The sequence below is a fragment of the Micromys minutus genome (assembly GCF_963924665.1).
Source record: "Micromys minutus genome assembly, chromosome: 1".
NCBI lineage: Eukaryota > Metazoa > Chordata > Mammalia > Rodentia > Muridae > Micromys > Micromys minutus.
Window position 1 is genome coordinate 210303471 of NC_137969.1, and position 20112 is coordinate 210323582.

Consider the following 20112-nt stretch of genomic DNA (forward strand, 5'->3'; position numbering starts at 1 on the left):
TATGTGAGTTAAAGGCAGCATGGTCTACATGGTGAGTTTCGGGACAAGCAGGACTACAGAGAGAGACCTTAGCTAAACAAGCAAACATGTAATCTTATTATATTTTAATGCTAAAGATGCATTCCAGAGTGATATTGCCAAGTTTCTAACAACATCTGGTGAAATGTCCTGTTTCATAATGTTTTGTTAGGTGAAAAATTTACGCTCTGGAGTGTCCCGTGCTGCTGTGGTGTGCTTAGGTGATCTTTTTATATACCTCAAAAAGAGCATGGATCAAGAACTAGATACTGCAGTCAGAGCTTTGTTACACAAGGCTGGAGAATCGAATACCTTTATAAGGGAAGATGTTGACAAGGCATTGAAAGCTATGGTTAATAATGTAACTCCTGCACGTGCAGTCATTTCTCTGATCAATGGAGGACAAAGGTAATATTCAAAATAGTCTGCAAATATCCTCAAACTACGGATTAAATTGTGCTTCTGTGTATAATGAGGATAAAAACAAATTTTCACAAATACTCTGTATATGATAATCATACGGTGTTAAGCACGAAAACAACCATAATATTGTTTTTCTAATAATATCACATATGTTCAAAGATCTGAAACTAAGTAAAGCTTAATTATTATCAGTCATGTTCTTCAGTTCTGGGTACATTGGAACGTTAGGGTAAGATGCTAGGCTAGAAACTATCTCTGAGGCTGGCATTAAATGCAACTCTAATCATATAAAGTTATTTATAACTTCAAATAGCCTTGACCAGAAAGAACATTTTCATGTCAAATCATAATCAAGTTGTAAAAAGTATTAATGAAACTCATTATTATGTATTGATTAATAAATGCTAATTAAAACATTGTCAAAAATGCAAAGCAGAGATATAATAGTAAAAGCTATGATGAAGGATCTGATAAAAGGGCTCTGCTGGCAAAGCTGCCTGCCACCATGCTTGATGACCTTTGGTTGGTCCTCTGGACTTAGATGCTGCAAGATGCAAACACTTCCCATGAGTTGTCCTCTGAGTTCACACTCATTCCATAGCATACATGTCCTCACACATGTATCCAGATATACGTACACACACTTTAAAAATGACTTCAACAACAACAACAAAAACTACAGCTCACCTCTGAAGACAGGCACCTCAGAATAACATCAAGCATCTCCCAGCTCAAAGCTCAGAAAACAGTTTAAGCCGTAAAAGTAAATATTACGAACCAAGAAATATGATAAAACTCTCTTTTAAATCTGATGGAGAAAGGAGGACCTTTGAACATAATGCACAAATGATGGCAATTCAAGATAACCAAACTAGTACTGAGGAAAATACTCAAGGAATACTGTATACTAAAGAAAAAAAATCATTCCTGAGCACAGGAAAGGATACATTTGATGAGAGGAAGAGGTGAACCTGAGAAAACCCTTTCTTGGTACAGTAAACAAGCCCTAATATGAATAGGGAGAAGAGAACACCTAGCACTAGTCCAACCAACCTAAACAGTTAACAGACCTGCCAGTTACCAGCCTTTCCATCATAACCTTGCAAACAAATGGGCTCGAGTCACCATTAACAAATACAGATGGTTCTGGGTGTGCTGCATCCTTGCATCCCAGCCCTTGTGTGGCAGGAGGAGGCAGACGCCTGAGTTAGAAATTAGCCTGGCCTGCCTCACAAGGTACTGAGTAATCAGAGCTATATCGTGGAAACCTGCCTCAAATAAATAATACAAATAAAAGTTGCAGACTAGCTGATGAGATTAAAATTCAAGTCCATCTGTTTATAGGAAGCACACCTCACTGGAAGACATACTGAGAGTCAAAAACGTATGTAAGCTTTTGAAGCAAATGGAAGCCATAAACAAATGTAGCTGTTTTGTTACTTACTAAAATGGAACTCAAACTAGAACTAGTCAGAATACATACTAATGAAAGAAACAGTTTATCAAGAAACTATAATAATTACAAATGTAGTTAATGTCAAGACTCCTAACTTCATAAAAGAAACACTAAGAAGAATGAAAGATCAGAAAGGCCTTGATGCAGTAGTAGTATATGACTTTATTATTTTGTATTAAGTCATTTGATAGGTCAGCAAAACTAAATATCAACAAAGAAACATGAGTGCAAAACTTGAGTGGAAGATAAGATAGCTCAGCAGGTAACGGCCTCTGCTGCCTTCCCTGACTATTAGAATTCTGTCTCAGATCCTATGGTGGAGAAGAGAACCAACTCCTAAAGTTGTCTTCAGCCTTCTACATACACACATTGACATGTGTGCTTCAACACGCACATCCCCACACATACTAATAACACAGTGCAATTGGATTTAATAGCTATCTGCAGGATCTGCCATCTCACCACGTTGAAATATACACGTTTTGCAGCATCCCGAAGAACCTCTAAAATTGATCACAATATAGGCAGTAAAGCAAGTCTTAATAAATACAAAATGTATTGACATTTTTGATGTATCTTCTTGGGGACAGATAATGTAAACCCTTTGTCATTTTAATCTTTTAGGAATAATAATGAGTTGTTAATTTTTTAACAAATTAAATTTGTTGAACATGAAAACTCTTGGAAAATAGTTCATGCCTCAACTTAGTTTTACTTGGTCATGTTTTCTTGTAGCCATCTGCATATTGCAGTAAGAAGATGTACAGCCCAGCACTTGGCAGATGTAGTAGAATGTATGGAACCGGATCGAATCTCATCTGGAACAAAGGATATGGCTGAACGTTTATTGCCTGCTGCTGCTAAGTTTGCTCAAGACAGCTCACAAGAAACCAGGTAATATTTTCTCAGTCTTTTTTTTTTTAATTAAAAATTTACATTCATTTTGTGTGTGGGGGAAGGGGACACAAGTGTGCCATGGAATACACATGTCTTGGTGTGCATGTGGAAGTTAGAGCAGTTTGCTAAGCCTCCTTCTACCATGTGGGTTCTTGGGGTTGAGTTTATCACCTGGCTTGAAGACCAGTGTCTTTACCCACAGAATCACCTTTCTGGCTTTAAAGATTTAGAAATAAGTCTTCAGAAGGTGGAGATTTAAGAAAAATTTTTTTTTCCTGAATGGAGAAATGATTGATACTAGGGGATAGGCTTATTTGCCAATTTGTAAGTGATACTGAATAAACACATAGTGAATTCTCCAAATTTACAGATGCTACTTCACAATAATTAGTAAGATTTTAAGTCATTGAATGACAGAAGACTAGAATGAGCAGAAAAAGGCAGAACTTTATTGTGGGCAAAAGTCATATAATAAATTTTGGGAAAAATTATGTGTTTAATCACTAATCAGAAGAAGATGTTTACAAAATAAGATACAGATGCTACTTCATACACAGTGCACAATAATAATTTTCCAACATCAGCAATTTTTATTAGTCAGAAATCTAGGTTCCTTTTCTGTATCACTATTGCCCTTTAGTAAGTTATTTTTTTAGTCTTTGTTGGTCATTTTTGTAAGTTTAAAAAAAGGGTTGACGTGGTAACCAGACTAAGCATGGGGAAAATATAGGTTCAGGAACTGGTGATGCGAGGCCGGGCCGTGGAGCCGCAGTGGGATGCGGCTGACGTGGACACGGCTGAACTGCCTCTTTTCCATCTACGCCGCGCCGCCTACCACATCTTCTTGGGGAGCCGCCGCCGCCAGCCACGACCCCTCGGGACTCCAGGAAGACAGCGGCACAGGCGAAGGAGACACGTGGCCGAGAGCAGTCCGCTTTGGAGAGTGAAGAATAGAATCCTTGGGAAGGAGATGGAAAAAACGAGCAGCAACACAGAATTAAAGCTAGCCTGCAAGTCTCTGACAAATCCAGGAAAGAAAAAATAGAGCATAGTGTGCTAATCTAGGGCAAAGCTGCCATTGCTTCCTCACTGGCCCAGCTGTAGCTCCCGGGCCCTTCTCCAAAATGTGGACAGTGTGGTTCTTGTTTTAAATGGGAGAGAGAAAGCCAAGATCTTCTATGCCACCCAGTGGTTACTTTATGCACAGAATTGAATACAAACCCGAAAATTGCAGCACCTGGCAGTTGTCTTGCTTGGAGATGAGCACTGTGATAATGACTGGGTACTGCTGTTCCTCAGGGGAAATGGAGGCTTCGTGGACCTGCTCTTCATAACCTATGACAGCCCCTGGATCAATGGTGCAGATGTCCTCCAGTGACCTTTAGGTGTAGCTACATACAGGACGTTTCCTGTGCTTGAAGCCAGCTGGTCAATGCTGCATGATGAGAGGCCCTACATATGTAATTTCTTAAGAACTGTCTATGAGAATTGATCAAGACAGGCACTAATGAACATTTTGAAACAAGATGGAAATGATAAACTTTGTTGGGTTTCTGCAAGAGAACAGTGGCAGCCTCAGGAGACGAATGAAAGCCTTAAGAATTACCAAGATGCTTTGCTTCACAGTGACCTCACATTGTGCCCTGTAGGAGTGAACAGAATGTTACAGGATCTATGAGTCCTGCTCCTTTGGCTCTATTCCTGTGGTAGAAGACGTGATGACAGCTGGCCACTGTGGAAACACATCCAGTCAGCACAGCCCTCCTCTGCATGGGGGCCCCCTTCATCTTCATTAAGAACCGGGAGGAGCTTCCTGCTGTTTTAGAAAAGGAAAAGACTTTACTCTTACAAGAAAAGATTCAAAGAAGAAAAATGTTACTTCAGTGATACCAACACTTCAAAACAGAACTAAAGTGGAAATTTACTAAAGCTTTAGAAAGTTCATTTTTTATGAATAATAAAGGTTAATTATATCTAGTAAAAAAAAAAGGAAGTGGTGATATATGCTATGCTATTAATTCAATGAGGTGTCAGTCTAATCTACACAGTGAATTTTAGGTCAGCCAGGACTAAAGAGACCCTGTTTGTTTGTTGGTTGGTTGGTTGGTTGTTTTTGGGTGTTTTGGTTTTGGGGTTTTTTGGTTTTGTTTTTTGGGTGTTGTTTAAAGTTAACTTAAAAAGTAGAAAGAGCATCCCTTGTTCAGGAAAGCTGAAGAATCTAAAATATTTTGACCTTTTAAGACAAAGGTATCTGTTATTCATCTATCTAGAGTTAATCTTGTAGGATTCCTTATACCAAAAGCTAATTTCGAGAATAAATGCATTTTCTATTGTTATGTAAGAAATCAGCAAAAATGTAGCAGTGTAAGGCTACATCAGTTATCCAGTCCTTTACTTGAGAAGTCTAGCAGGGCCCAACTGAGTCCCCAGCTTAGAGTTCCATGTGGTTAAAGTAAAATTGATGGCAGAATTAGTATTTCTAGAGGCCCTGTAAAATAAGTCACTTTTAAACTTATTGAAGGCTTTCGCCAAGTGATTATAGGACCAAGCTTCCCACTCCCTTGCTAGCTGGCAGCAAGGTCCTTCCTTGGTTCTACAACCATTTGCATTTCTTCTTCCCTGCTGTCTTCCTACATTTTAAAGCTACCACCAACAGCATGTTGGATTTTCCTGGTATAGAATCTCTAACCTCCTGTTCCATCAGTACCCATTGAAACTTTTTATTTTTAAGGACAGTTTGATTAGATGAGGCCCACAAGTGATATCTCATACAGACTCCAGGAGTTTGACAGCTTAGGGGAGCCATATAATAAAAAGTTCCTTAAACCCACTGATGATGGTGCATGCCTTTGGCCCCAGCATTGGGAAGGCAGAGCCAGGTGCATCTCTGAATCTGAGGCCATTGTGGTCTTCAGAGCGAGTTCTAGGACATCTTAGGCTACACAGAGAAACCTTGTGTTGAAAAAACAAAACAAACAAAATATTTAGAAAAATTCAGGAGAGCCAGGTACTGTAATTCTAAATTCAGGAAGGTGAAGTGGGCAGGATGATCTCAAATTCAAGCGTATCCTGGGTTGTTCAGCAAGACTCTGCTTCAAAACAAAACAAGAGTTCGAGGACTAAATCATTGACTAGTAAGAAAGAGAAATAAAGAATTCCTAGTGGTTACGTGGTTTGTGTCTTTAACTTTTACTAGTCCGACCCTTTTTTGTTTTGTGTTTTCCCATTTTGTGCTGGGGTCAAATGTAGAACCTAATACCGTTTCCTAGAGCTGTGTACCCAGCCTATGTTCTCTGCATTTGGGAGGGTTCGACATGCTTACAGCTAGTCTGTGGGCTTTACCGGTGCTCAGGGTTTTAAGGTCAGTTGTCCTGTTTCTTGTTTGTTTCTGCCTTTCCCATATTCCAGAGCATTATGGCAGACTTCTTTGTCTTAATATTCTAGACTAAAAGTTGAATTGTTTTTGAAGTTACAGATGAGTCAGTGTACTTACTTACCTGAATAGTTGTAGACCTTATTCCATTTGTGGGAAAGTTCCTGTTCTATGCTGTCATGTCCTTTTCTTTGGTTTCATTACTGAGGAGATCTAGCTGACAGACTGTACTGATATCATTCTGTTCTCACAAGAACTTGTCCTTTGAGTCTTATAGTTTCCTGTATTGATACTTGTCAGCACAAGTGTAACTGACTTGTCTCAGGGCTAGTCCTCTTTTAGGAGTAATACTGTGCTACTAAGATCTCTCCCAAGATGTCTCCAGTATGCACCTCTACGATACCTGATGTTCCTATTAGATTGACATCTGGCTTCTTTACCTTAAGAGGGGTTGGTTTAATATTATGTAACGTAATCTTAGCATGAAGACTATCTCACTATTTTAGTATCATATCAACCTTAATTGTATCATCTAACAGTGGGTTCATTTTTGAAATTTGTATCTTAAATAACAGAGTAGAATTTTAAAGAGTGGCATCCAGGTAAGTTTGGGTTAGGAAAAGAAAGAAAGAGTCAGAAAGACAGGATGTAGAGAAGGTTAACAAAGGCCAGACCTTTTGGCTGGTGAGGAACAACCAGGTCCATGCATGAGGATGCCATGACAGAGATGATACACTTCCCTTAGTTCTTAATTCTGCAGAATGAAAGCTTAAATATGGACTGCTGTGCACACACACACACACACACACACACACACATACACCACACACACTCTATCAAGACTTGCCAGACCTTGTTCTTTTCATCTGACGTATGGCTGAAAGATTTAAGCTGCAGTGCCTTTAAAAGGGAGCAGATACTTTCTGTACTTTCTCTGAGAACAGTTAGTATGTCTGAATTCCAGTGATTTTATCTACCTAAGGGGTTAGCAGTCCCTATTCATAGCCCCCATCCATTGGGAAAAGTTCATCAAGGACAGAAAACTGAATTTGTTAATGTATGCAAAAGTATTTATGTATTTCTCATAAATCTATAGGTATTATGGCCGAAAGATGCTTTTCTTCATGATGGGTCATCCTAACTTTGAAAAACTACTTGAAAAGTATATCCCATCTAAAGATTTGCCATATGTTAAAGAATCTGTTAAAAATTTACGTCAAAAGGTATGTAAATTAAGTTTGTTTTATAAAGCAGTTTTAAAAACAAAGCTTATAAGCCAGTCATTGACAGCATTTGAAGGGCTGAGATGGGAGGATCAGAAGAAAGGTATCCTTTAGCTGCATATTGACTGCTGTCTTAAACATAGCAACATAGTACCCAGTCTTCAAAAAAAAAAAAAAAGCCTCCAAATAAAGTAATAGATTAAGAAATGAGTAAGTAAAAATAAGGTTTACTTTTCCCTTAATGGTAAAGAATATAAACAATTAAACCTTTTTTTGATTACTTTTATGTTACCTATTTTGAAATAGGGCTATGTGGGGCTGGAGAGATACCTTGGTGGTTAAGAACACAAGCTACTCTTCCATTGGACACAGGTTCAATTCCCAGCCACCTACATGGTGGCTTACAACTGTCTGTAACTTGAATTCTATAGGACCAGGCAAATATGTGGTGTACAGACATACAGATAGGAAAAACACATAAAAAAATAGTGAAAATGATTTTTAAAGTAAATCTTAAAAAAGAAAGAAAGAAATATTGGTACGCCATTGTTTGAAGAAAACCTTAAATGTGATACGTTGTTGTTTGTTAGAACTGTTAGACTTGGATTATAATTCTGAGCACATAATGGTCGGTAGAACAGTTCATTTCTATAACTGGAATGCTTATTTTTATAAAATGAGGATAGTAGTAAAATGTACAAAAATACATTTTTAATGTGCTTAATGTACAGTTTTTAAATTGTATCTTCCTGTAAATTATTTTAATGACCTTGGGCTAAGGACTAAATTATAAAGGGATACACACACACACACACACACACACACACACACACACACACATTTTAGACCAATTTTCTCCCTATTAATATTGACTGTTTCATAGAGAACTTGCTCATTAGAACTTACTAAAAATAATATAGCCATATCAAACAAAAATGACTACAATGAAGTAGATTGTATTTGTGAGTCATTTCAAGTACAATAAATAGAAAAATGTTTAATTATTTTAGTGTGTCTGTGTCTGTGTCTGTGTGTATGTGTAGTTGTGAGCATATCATGGCGAGCATGTGGAGGTTAGGGAAGAACTTTGTAGCATTGATTCTCCCCTCAACTCAGCTTTTGTGTGGGTTTCAGGAATTGAAGTCAGGCCCTCAGGAATGCACAACAAGTACTTGTAACCACTGAGCTAGCTCTCCAGGTTCCTTACAACAGTTACTGTGCTTTATCAGGGTTATTTGAAAAGTCAATTTGTAAGCTATCCCACTGCTAGTTTTAAGATGTCTCCAATTGACTTTGTTTACTTACAGGGTTTGGGAGAGATACCACTAGATACACCATCAGCAAAAGGAAGGCGATCTCATACTGGCAGTGTTGGGAACACAAGATCATCATCTGTTTCTCGAGATGCTCTCAGTTCTTCTGAGAGGTAATGTGATCTGATCATTTACACTGTTTTAGAAATGACCCTCATTATCTCAGGTGGATGTTTTAATGACCTATTTCAGTAGGAAAGAACATTTTTTAAACAAAACTGGTTTTAGGGTATTTAACTAATTATCTATAATGCCAACTAAAAAATTGATAATGTTGAATTTTTATTATTATTTTATGCATAATTTAAGCTATAAAACAATTATTATATCTTGAGAATCAAAATTTTAAAATCTTTCAAACTAACATAACGACCTTTCTGTTACTTAGTTTCTAAAAACAAATTTTAAATTTAAATTACATTGTTTATTTTGTGTGTGTGCATGTCTTTGGGAGGGGAAGCATGTGCCACAGTGAGCATGTGGAAGTCGGCAGACAATTCGTAAGAGTCAGTTTACGAGTCCCAGTGATTAAACTCATGTCCTCAAGCTTAATTTCTTGTAACTCAAAAGATCATTTCAGAAAGGGCATAATGATAGCTTGATAGAGCTTTAAAATTATATTACTAACATATTATGCTTGTTAAATTACATAAGAATGTTATAAGGTCTTAAAGGCCTCTATCTGATATATTTTAAATATATTTTTAAAGAATATTTATGAATAGGTGCATATGTGTCCTAGTTATAAAACACCATGGCCAAAGTTACTTTGGGGGGGGGGGAAGGGTTGATTTGGTTTAAACTTCCACATCATTGCTCATTATGGAAGGAACTCAGGACAGAAATGCAAACAGGGTAGGAACCTGGAGGCAGGAGCTGATACAGAAGCCATGACAGAGTGCTGCATACTGGCTTGCTCATCATGGCTTACTCCCCTGCTTTTTTATAGAGCCCAGGACCACCAGCCCAAGAATGACGCCTCCCACAATGCCTTGGACCTCCTATATCATAAAGAAAAGTGCCTACAGTCCGACCTTATGGAAGGAAATTTTCAATTGAGGTTCTTTACTCAGATGACTATAGCTTTTGTGTCAAGTTGACAAAATAGCTCAAATAGATAGATAGATAGATAGATAGATAGATAGATAGATAGATAGATAGATAGATAGATAGGCAGGCAGACAGATGTATATATTATTTATGTACTTCAGTATAGATTTAATACTAAATTGTAAGTTTATACTCTGCATGAGTACCATGTCATGTGAGAGCTTACATTTACATATATTGTGTGTATATGCATCATACCAAAATATACATATTTTGCATATACATCTACCAAAAGGAAAGAAGTATCTTTTAGTAATGCTGCCCGCTTACAGCATAGAAGCTGGGATGGGGGTCCCAATCTCAACCCATAGAAATTCCTTACATGCAGAAGCCAGAGTTGATATCCAGTGTCTGCCTTTGTTATTCTACTTTGTTTATTCTATACAGGGTCTTTCCTTGAAGACCTGTCTGAGTGCTAGGATTAAAGATGTATGCTATCTCATTCAGTTTAAAACTGCTGATCTTGGCCAGGCTTAATGGTACACATTTAATCCTAGCACTTGGTAGGAAGGCAGATTCAGGAGGATCTTTTTGAAGTGGAAGATAGCCAGGGATAAGAAAGACCCTGTCTCAAATAAAACAAAACAAAAAAATAATATCAGCAAAATAAGTAAATTGATTAGGGAAAAATGATGTTCTTAATTTGCCTTCAAAGTTAATTCTTTTCTAGAAAATATAATTTGAAGAGCAGAACACTATTCTCAAATTTATAAGCTTGTTCATTGTGCATAGATTGTCTGAACATATGTAACAACATATAGAAGAGCTGCTTTCCTTCAGGGAGTCTGTAATTTTGTCACAACCTAGGCAGATAAAGTGAAAGTCTGGGAAGGAGTGTTTCTCTTTAATAATCTTGTTAGGTTATATCTCACATGTTGTCCTGGGCAGTGCTGCTGTGATAGGTCACTTAAAAGCTGGAATCTATCACACATGGTGACACACGTTTTTTAATCCCAACACTGGAGAGGCAGAGGCAAAGGAGATCTGAGAATTGGAGACCCGTCTTGTTCGCAGTTTCCAAGCCAGCAAGGAGCTATGTAGTGGGATTCTGTCTCAACAAAACAAACAGACAAAAACAAGAACAAAACTTGTGTCTGGTTTTCTTTAGACTTAGATTCATGTGCCTTCCCTCTGCAGATTTCAATTAGTATCTTTGTTTATAAATCTCAGTCATTAGTAAAAAAGCCATATTGACTTTATGAGTCTTTCTAGTAAATCATTGGAGTTCCCAACACAGGTGGGCTACAAAATTTCTTAAAAATAAAAATTGAACTTGTAATAAGAATTTTTAATTCGGTGGTTTGTAGGGAAGTAAAAATGAAATATATCTTTTGTTTTAGGGAAGTAACTGAAGTTCGAGAAGTCCCCAGAAAATCAGCTCCTCGTAATTCCTTAGAAAGTGCTGAGTATATTAAAGTCATTACAGGGTTATTAAATGCAAAAGACTTTCGTGATCGTATTAATGGGATTAAACAGCTTTTATCAGACACTGAAAATAATCAAGAGCTTGTTGTAGGCAACATTGTAAAGGTAAGAAGCTCAAAGTTAGTTTTGTTAAGCATTGTGGTGTGTGTGTGTGTGTGTGTGTGTGTATGTATGTGCACATATGTATGTATATGAGTCCTACCCACATGTGGAACTCAGAGGACAGACAGCTTTTAGGAGGTAGTTCACTTTTTTCTTTTTACACATGAGACCCAAGGATCAAATTTAAATTTAAGTCCTTGGTTTTGGCATCATGGCACTTCAAGATTACTTTTCATTTGTAATCTATAGCCAGTTTTAAAAAATTACACTAAAATATAGTATAGTAAATTATCCAAAACCATGGAGCTTTATATATGTTACTTAAAAGTGTTAAAAATAAGTGTGATGTCAGTTCTGGATAACATAGGATTTGACATGCTGTGGCAACTAAAATATAAAAGAAAACATGAAAATGGTCATATGTCATATCTGGAAAGATAGCTCTTCAGTTCAGAGTGTTGGTTCTTCCAAAAGACCTGAGTTGGCTTCCCAGCACCCAATTCTGGAAGCTCATAGCTGTTTAGGAGAGGGAGCACCTTCATGGAGGCAATGAGGGGGGTGGGCATGGGATTGTGGGGAAGGGGATAACATCTGAAATGTAAATGCAGAGAATATTCAATAAAAATAAAGAGTGAAGAATTAAAAAAAAAAAAAAAAAAAGAGTGTTTCTCTGAAGCATCCCACATAATGGTAAGCTACTAGTATTTTGAGAGTTCTCAGCCTGGCTTTAGTAAATTTATGTTGAGAGACTGAGTACATATTGTAAAAAACAAAAAAAAAAAGGTGTCAATTTAAGAAACTTAGTATGGCCTTATGTAGGCATTAAAATGTTTTATGTGTGTTAGAAATCTGTATACAAAAATAGAATATATGGGGGCTGGATAGCTGGCTCAGTGGTTAAGGGCACTGACTGTTCTTCTAGAGGTCCTGAGTTCAATTCCCAGCAACACGTGGTGGCTCACAACCATCTGTAATGAGATCTAATGCCCTCTTCTGGTGTGTCTGAAGACAGCGACAGTGTACTTATATATAATATAATAAATAAATATCTTTAAAAAATAGGATATATACTATGTCCTACTTTATTTACATAATTTTTATTTTTATGTATCTTTTTATAACCAAAGGATATGGAGATCAATAAACATATAGTGTGAGAGCACAGGTTACTTCTGTTTACTAGAACTTAATTGATTTATTTCTATTAGTAATTAAATTTCATTTTAAGTTGCCATAACATACCATAATTACTTCTACATTACGATGAGTAGGTTTCTAGTATCTGTTAAATAAAAGTAAATCTTTTGGTTAAATTTATTTTTAACATGAAAAACGGTGTTTAGTGCATGCCTGCAGTTCCAGGTCATCCTTAGCTTCATGCTGCATTCAAGAGCAGCCTGGAAAACAAAAAAATTGAAAGACTTAGGCACTAGAGATTCAGCTTAGTGATGGAACAGGTACCTAATATGGAAGCAGGAGGCCTTGGGTTCGATTCTTACTGTAGTTCAGGGGCAGGAGGTGACATTACATCTAGTTGCTCTAACAATTTAAATCAAAGTTATATAAAGTGTCTGCAGTAAAATTTCCTCATTTTTTGTTCTGAATAAAGATATAGAAAATTTCTCCATGTTCTTAGCATCAAACGAGGCTGATCTGCATCTTCTGCTAGCAGCACCTTAATCATGTTCACAGTGGCATCAATCCACATTTGTAACCTTCATTCATTAAAACAGCCTTTAGAGTAAAATTTTACTACCTGTAAAATTTAAATTTAACAAATCAAAGTTTCTGTTATCTAATTTCAGTTTAAATAATGTGTGTGTGTGTGTGTGTGTGTGTGTGTGAAGTAGAAATGAAATGGCAAAAAGGATGATATAATAGGAGAAACATTGTTTTGCTTTAAGTAATTTTCCAATTTATTTCCAGATTTTTGATGCTTTTAAGTCTCGACTGCATGATTCTAACAGCAAAGTGAATCTGGTGGCTCTAGAAACAATGCATAAAATGATTCCTTTACTTAGAGACAACTTGTCTCCTATAATCAATATGCTGATTCCTGCAATTGTGGATAACAATCTGAATTCCAAGAATCCAGGCATTTATGCTGCAGCCACAAATGTTGTTCATGCCCTGAGTCAACATGTAGGTAAGGAATTCTAAATTCATGTAATATTCATGCTTTCTAATCCTATGTATTTTTATTTGTTGAAATAAGTAATATTTTTCATTTAATAGTGTATCTAAATATTTTTTTATAAATTATTTGTGATGAAGTATGTAAATTGATTATCTTTTTCATTGTTTGCTTATTTAGCCTCATATTTATGAGATTAAAATTGGGTATATATTTTAAATATAAAATATAACATGCTTTTGGGACATAACATGGAAATTATGTCAGGTCATTAGAATGTAATAAAAATTTAAGAATCATTCTGAAACGATCCATGCATGTCAATAAACTGGACTTCTTTAACTTAATTGTTGCATGAACCTGTATTTTGATTTTTTTTTCCCTTGAGACAAGAGTTTCTGGGCTGTCCTGGAATTTACTCTGTAGATCAGGCTGGCCCTGAACTCAGAGACCTGAATAACTTCCTGTGACTCTTTAGAAATGTGAATTTGGAAGGTGAAAAGTGAAGGGAAAAATGCTATAGTTATGATTAAAAAAACTTTTCTAAAAATATCATTAAATGTAAAAACTACTTCTCCATAAAAAACAATTTTCTTGTTTTATAATAAAGCTATTTTCATTTGAAACGAAGATGTCTAGATGCCCTGCAGTAGCTTCTTCAGTGTCTTATGGATATTTTTTGTTTCATCTTTATCTGTTACAGAAGACTATAACTAGGGATTAAGTATGTGAGCTTGTTAAGTTATCCCATCTGCATTGTTGAAATTGCTTCTTTTTCCTCTTATTGCTGTTTAGTCAGAATTATTGAGATCTCATTTTTAGACATGATTCTTGTTCTTTTTTTTATTTTAGACAATTACTTACTTCTACAACCATTTTGCACAAAAGCTCAGTTTCTAAATGGAAAAGCAAAACAAGATATGACAGAAAAACTTGCTGGTAAAATAGCTTTAAGTAACAAATTCTCTCTCTCCCTCCCTCCCTTCCTCCTTCCCTCCCTCCCTCTCTCTATCTCTCTCTTTGTTTTTGGTTGTTATTGTTTTGTTTTGTTTTGTTTTTGGAGTCAGGGTTTTTCTTTGTAGCCCAGGTTGTCCTGTAACTTTCTCTGTAGACCAAGATGTCTCTGAACTCAGAGATCCACCTGCCTCTGTCTTCTGAGTACTGGGATTAAAAGCACATGTCACCACTGCCTGGTCCTAAGTAATAATTTCTAAAGTAATGTACTATTAATATGAATTTTTATTGATATATTCATTGTACCTAGCATAGGGTTTATGTAAAAACATTTTTATAAAAGCATATTATATACATTTTACCATATGACAATGCTTATGATGAAGATCACAAGGTATGTTCATTTTCCTGCAATTATTATTAAGGATAAATTGATGGGTGTTTCCATTTAATTTATTATAGCTGTCAATTCAATATGACTGCTATACAGAGTAGAAATAAATTGTATAATAGTCTACAAAAGATCCTTTTAAGACATGTACTCCAAAATATTCTTTAAAATAATTCTAGGACTGAGGTTGTAGTTTTATAATCCATTGCCTGCTTAGCACTCCTGAACTTCTGGGTTTGATGCCCAACACTGGAGTGTTTAAGGATGAGAGGGAAAAGGAAGAGAAAGTCTGTCATTTGTTAAACAGTCATTAGGGTCAATGTGAATGCTCATAGAAGAAGGAAGGTTCACTGTGTTGTTTGATGAAAGGTCCATTAGTTAAGCTCTAAATTGTATTTACCTGTATTTGGAAAATGTTGAGATTTTTTTTAGCATTTCTGTTCCTGAACTCATTGTCATATTTAGGGCATACTTGATGCCTGACGATCCCAGTCTTTTTGTTTTCTTTTTAAGGCTTTAGGATAATTAGCCCAGGGCAGAAGCTCATATTTTGGATACTTGTTCTTTAACAGACCTTGAATTTACCTTGTGGAAGCTCTGACTGTTGCTTCTGTCTTTTGTTTCCAGATATTGTTATGGAACTTTATCAAAGGAAGCCTCATGCCACAGAACAAAAAGTGCTGGTGGTTTTATGGCACCTCTTAGGGAATATGACACACAGTGGCTCCCTGCCTGGAGCTGGTGGAAATATACGAACAGCCACAGCTAAACTATCCAAAGCTCTTTTTGCACATATGGGTCAGAATCTATTAAATCAGGCAGCATCTCAACCACCACATATCAAAAAGAGTTTAGAGGAATTACTTGATGTGACAGTTTTAAGTGAATTATGAGTTTTTAATGAACTAGTTATGATGAACAGTTTACATGATGACCGATGAAATCTTTTTAAAGTTACATTTTTTTATCTTGAGTGCCTGAATTTCATGTCAAGTAAATTAAGTCAGGGGCTATGTTTATTTGTAGCCTACCTGTGAGTACAGATCTGTCCTTATAGCCATCACATGAAAACCTGAAATAATGAATATAAACTAATATGACATATGAAATATATACTGATGTGAAATCCGTGGCACCTGGGATGAACTAAATTTTAAATATTTTTGGGAAAAATTCTGCTCATTTGCACTATTCTATAGAAACTGCAATTTTTTGCCCCATATGTACAATTAGATTTGTAATTAAAAATATACTTTTTATTATGTAATCATGTTCTGCTATGTCTCATTACTCTGCCTTGTTTTATGAAGTGGAAGAAAAGTCATTTAACTGTTATCACAAAATAAGTTTTGTGTGCTGTTTGTGAATAACATGTTATGAATCAGTCAGCTAATATGATTTGCAGTATTAGCTTCCCATAGCTGCTGTTACTATGATATATATATATTTGCTAAACTTCTGGGTTTAATCATCTGCACAATTGTGAAATTCAAGAGTTATAATAAAGCATGATGACCAAAGCTTAGAAAACATTAAACATTTGAATGCACGTTCAAGAAACGTGTTGAATGTAACTTTATTTTTGTGTGCAAACACTAAATTTTTAATTTGTGTATGTTTGTCCATTTATAAAGGTGTTATTTTGCTGCCCAGTTGTGTAATTCTCAAAAATAGTGCCAGGTCTTCTATAGTTTTTCTCAGAATTCTTGGGCTTACAAGTACTGTATGCATATTAAAGAAGAAAAGGAATGTTTAAAATAAAAGGATTTATTTCTGTAGATGCGTGACAGGTGTCCTATTTTTCTAACTCTCATATATGTTAAAGTGAAAACAAGTTTTAATACTGACCTATTCTTTCATTTCATGGGCTTTATCACTACAACCTAAGAGTTATTCTTGAATTACAGGAAATTAGCTACCTTAGTTGTGAGCTTAGTGTCTTTCCTCTAGTTTCTAAGAGCTAGGTGAGAAGCATTTTAAAGTCTAAAATTCTAAAATTCTTATTCTCTGGTTTTCAGTTTTTACTTCATGGGTCAGTGAGTTTCCACTTTCTGTGACTGCCTGTGGGGAGGGTGTGTGGTATGGAAAAAACCTAGGAGCTTACAGACCATAAGCATGCTCTGTATCCCACCTGCTATCTGCCTGTTTCAAAATAATGCCTTTTGTGTATATTTGTGACTTTTGGGGAAACAAATAGAACAACGGACTCTAGTCCTATTTGAAGGTAAGTTAGAGGACAGTGAAGATTTATCGTTATGATTACATAGACCTCATATTTTCTTAGAGGTAAACTATAGGCCTATAGTTTAGGTTTATAATTGACAGATTTTTTTTTTCTGAATAAGGACAGAAAATAAATATTTTTTAAGGAACTCTGAAGATGAAACGTCTAGATTCAAATTACAGTTTTATATTAATTCCGTAATGAAGATTATATTCAAGTAATTGTAATTTGTATAATCAAGGGGATATTTGTTACAAATATTTATATAGTACAACTTGATGTCCTTCTATAAAAACATTATAGGATGATAACACATGTTTCTTTGCAGTAAGGACACTTGAAACCTCCTGTTAAACAGTTTGAAAATATACGCTATTTTTTAATCACACCCATTGTGATAGACAGCAGACCAACAGAACTAATTCTAAATAAAACTTAGTGTCTTTAATATATTCCCCATGATTCCTGCTAACCCCACTTCCTTGAATTCAGAGTCATCTTAAATTACACACTTGATTATGTTTTTGTCTGTTCCTGTTTCATTTCACGTAAAATAATATTTTACAGTTATACCCAAATTGCTGCAAATGACAGGGTTTTCTTTTATGCCTGCAGTGTGTGTGTGTGTGTTTTATACTTTCTTGATTCATTAAAAGATACTTAGATGGATATCTTAGGGTTACTATTGTTGTGATTAAATGCTAAGCCTAAAAGCCAGTTGGCTTACATTCTCACAGTGTAGTTCATCACTGAAAGAAGTCAGGACAGGTATTCAAATAGGACTGGAGCCTGGAGGCAAGGGCTGATGCAGTCCATGAAGGAGTGCTGCTTACTGGCTTGATCCTCCATTGCTTGCTCAGCTTGTTTTCTTTTTCTTTTTCTTTTTTTTTTTTAAGATTTATTTATTACATACAAATACACTGTACCTGTCTTCAGACACATCAGAAGAGGGCATCAGATTTCATCACTAATGGTTGTGAGCCACCATGTGGTTGCTGGGATTTCAACTCAGGACCTCTGGAAGTGCAGTCAGTGCCCTTAACCACTGAGCCATCTCTCCAGCCCCTCTACTTCCTTTTTAACACCCTTTGTCTTTGGGGAAAAGAATCCCAGCAGGACTAGTATGAGATCTCATGTGTTGTTGTTGTCTGCTCGTTTGATTTTGAGATAGGATCTAGCCTTAAGTCATGATCCTCCTGCCAATTCCTCCGTAGTGCTGGAATTACAAGTATAAGCCACTACACTACACCTGACTCTCCATGTTTTTAAAATATATTTCTTTGGTCATTAGTGATTGACATTAGTGATTGGACATGATTTTTCACATGCCTGTTGGCCAATTGTCTTTTTAAAAATTACGGTGTGTGTGTGTATGTGTATGTGTGTGTGTACACAAGCACAGAATCAACAGCATGCATGTGGAGGTCAGAGGACGACGTCCTTCCGTTATAAGAACTCAGTGAACTGACCCCAGTTCCTAGGTTAATGGCAAGCATCTTACTTCTGACTATCACACACTTCCACTTGTGTTTATTTGCTGTTTGAGTTGTGCACATTTTAAAAATAGGGGTCTTTGTTTTCTTTCCAGTTTTTCCCTCTTTAATCTCAGACTGAAGGAAAGAAAACATAAAGAACCCCCAAAGATACAATGATAGAGAACAAAGCAGTTGGCAGTTAGGAAAGCAGTGGCTGTAGGGCTGAAAGTAGGAATTATTGGCTACTTGTTATGAATAAAGGAAGGTAGCTAATGTACAACAAAAGTGTAGCTGATAATACTATGTCAAGGTATGTGGGACTCCTGTAAACTGAACATACTTCAGCTATTTGTGCCCCCACGCCCTGACACACAGACCAACAAAACCCACGTGAGATGATGGGTGTGGTACCTTCCCAATAGAACCACTTTGCTACTTGTGAGCCCCATAATATGCTTGGAAGGAAAGAGGAGAGACAGAGAAAGAAAAAGGGTCTTTCCAAATACAGCGATTTCAGAAGTGTACCACTCTACTTGGCAGTGACATGTTTTGAAAGCATAAAAAAACCTTGTGAGCTGGAGAGATGGCTCAGCAGTTAAGAGCACTGACTGCTCTCTTGCAGAGGTCCTGAATTAAAATCCCAGCAACCACATGGTAGCTAACAACCATTTGTAATGAGATCTGATGCCCTCTTCTGGTGTGTCTGAAGACAGCTACAGTTTATATAATAAATAAATCTTTAAAGAAAAAAAGAAACAAAAGCTTAGGCCTAGGTAAGGTAGTGTCGCGCGCCCCACGTTCCCCTGGCAGGAATGACGTGCGACAACAGGATTCTTCTGTGAACAACCTTTATTGTACAATACTCTGAGCAGGGGACCACATGGAAGGAAAATGCACTGCTTATATATGCCCAGGATACTCGTGTCGCTACCTGATTGGTGCGCCCTCCAGTAACTCATTAGCATGCCCCAAGAGTGGGCTGTGACATCTGTTGTACGTGTGCACTAAGTCTCTCAGGCTGGGCAACAGCTCTGTTTGCTGAGTCATTGGCGGGAAGCCGGCGCCATCTTTGGGTGCGGCACAAACGGCTCTCAACAAGGTAGTACACATCTTTAATCTCAGGAAACTAAAGCAAGATCTCTGAGTTGAAGGTTAGCCTGGGACAAAACAAGTCCCAGATCTAGGTGTGATAGTACATACCTTCAATCTTGGCCACACCTTCTGCTGGAGACCTACTTAAGGACATTGGAAGAAAGGAGATTGACTCTTCTTCACCTGCTTGCACTTATGTTGGAATCTACTTCTACAGAAGATCAGCTGAAACAACTAGCCTCATGGGATTGAGCAATGACTGTATTCTTGGACTTCTCACTCACAGCTGCCCATTGTTGGGGTAGTTGGACTATAGACTAAGTCATCACGATATAGAGAGACATTCTGTAAGTTCTGTTACTCTAGAGAACTGTAATAAAAGAAATTACTGTTTGCAAAGGAAGGCTTTAGGGAAACCCAGGATCTGAAAGAAGCAACAGCTGATATGGACAAAGACACTTTCATCAGACCTAAGACCCCCTAAATAGAGAACACTAAATGA

General features: G+C 36.7%; 1 protein-coding gene and 1 pseudogene across 2 annotated transcripts in view; both read left to right on the plus strand.

Annotated features, from left to right (window-relative positions):
• Positions 1-16597, plus strand: part of TOGARAM1 (TOG array regulator of axonemal microtubules 1) — a gene marked incomplete at its 5' end in the record, with an annotated part of 60985 nt that extends 44388 nt beyond the window's left edge. Inside the window, 8 exons of the mRNA XM_080916462.1 lie at positions 191-426; positions 2633-2791; positions 7264-7390; positions 8698-8816; positions 11154-11343; positions 13267-13486; positions 14327-14413; positions 15447-16597. Coding sequence (XP_080772588.1) covers positions 191-426; positions 2633-2791; positions 7264-7390; positions 8698-8816; positions 11154-11343; positions 13267-13486; positions 14327-14413; positions 15447-15712 — 1404 coding nt within the window. The 3' untranslated portion in view covers positions 15713-16597. The remainder of the gene's footprint in view (positions 1-190; positions 427-2632; positions 2792-7263; positions 7391-8697; positions 8817-11153; positions 11344-13266; positions 13487-14326; positions 14414-15446) is intronic.
• Positions 3571-4762, plus strand: LOC308437011 (ribitol-5-phosphate xylosyltransferase 1-like; annotated as a pseudogene). The gene has a single exon. The product of its transcript is annotated as a ribitol-5-phosphate xylosyltransferase 1-like (transcript).
• Positions 16598-20112: the final 3515 nt, after the last annotated feature.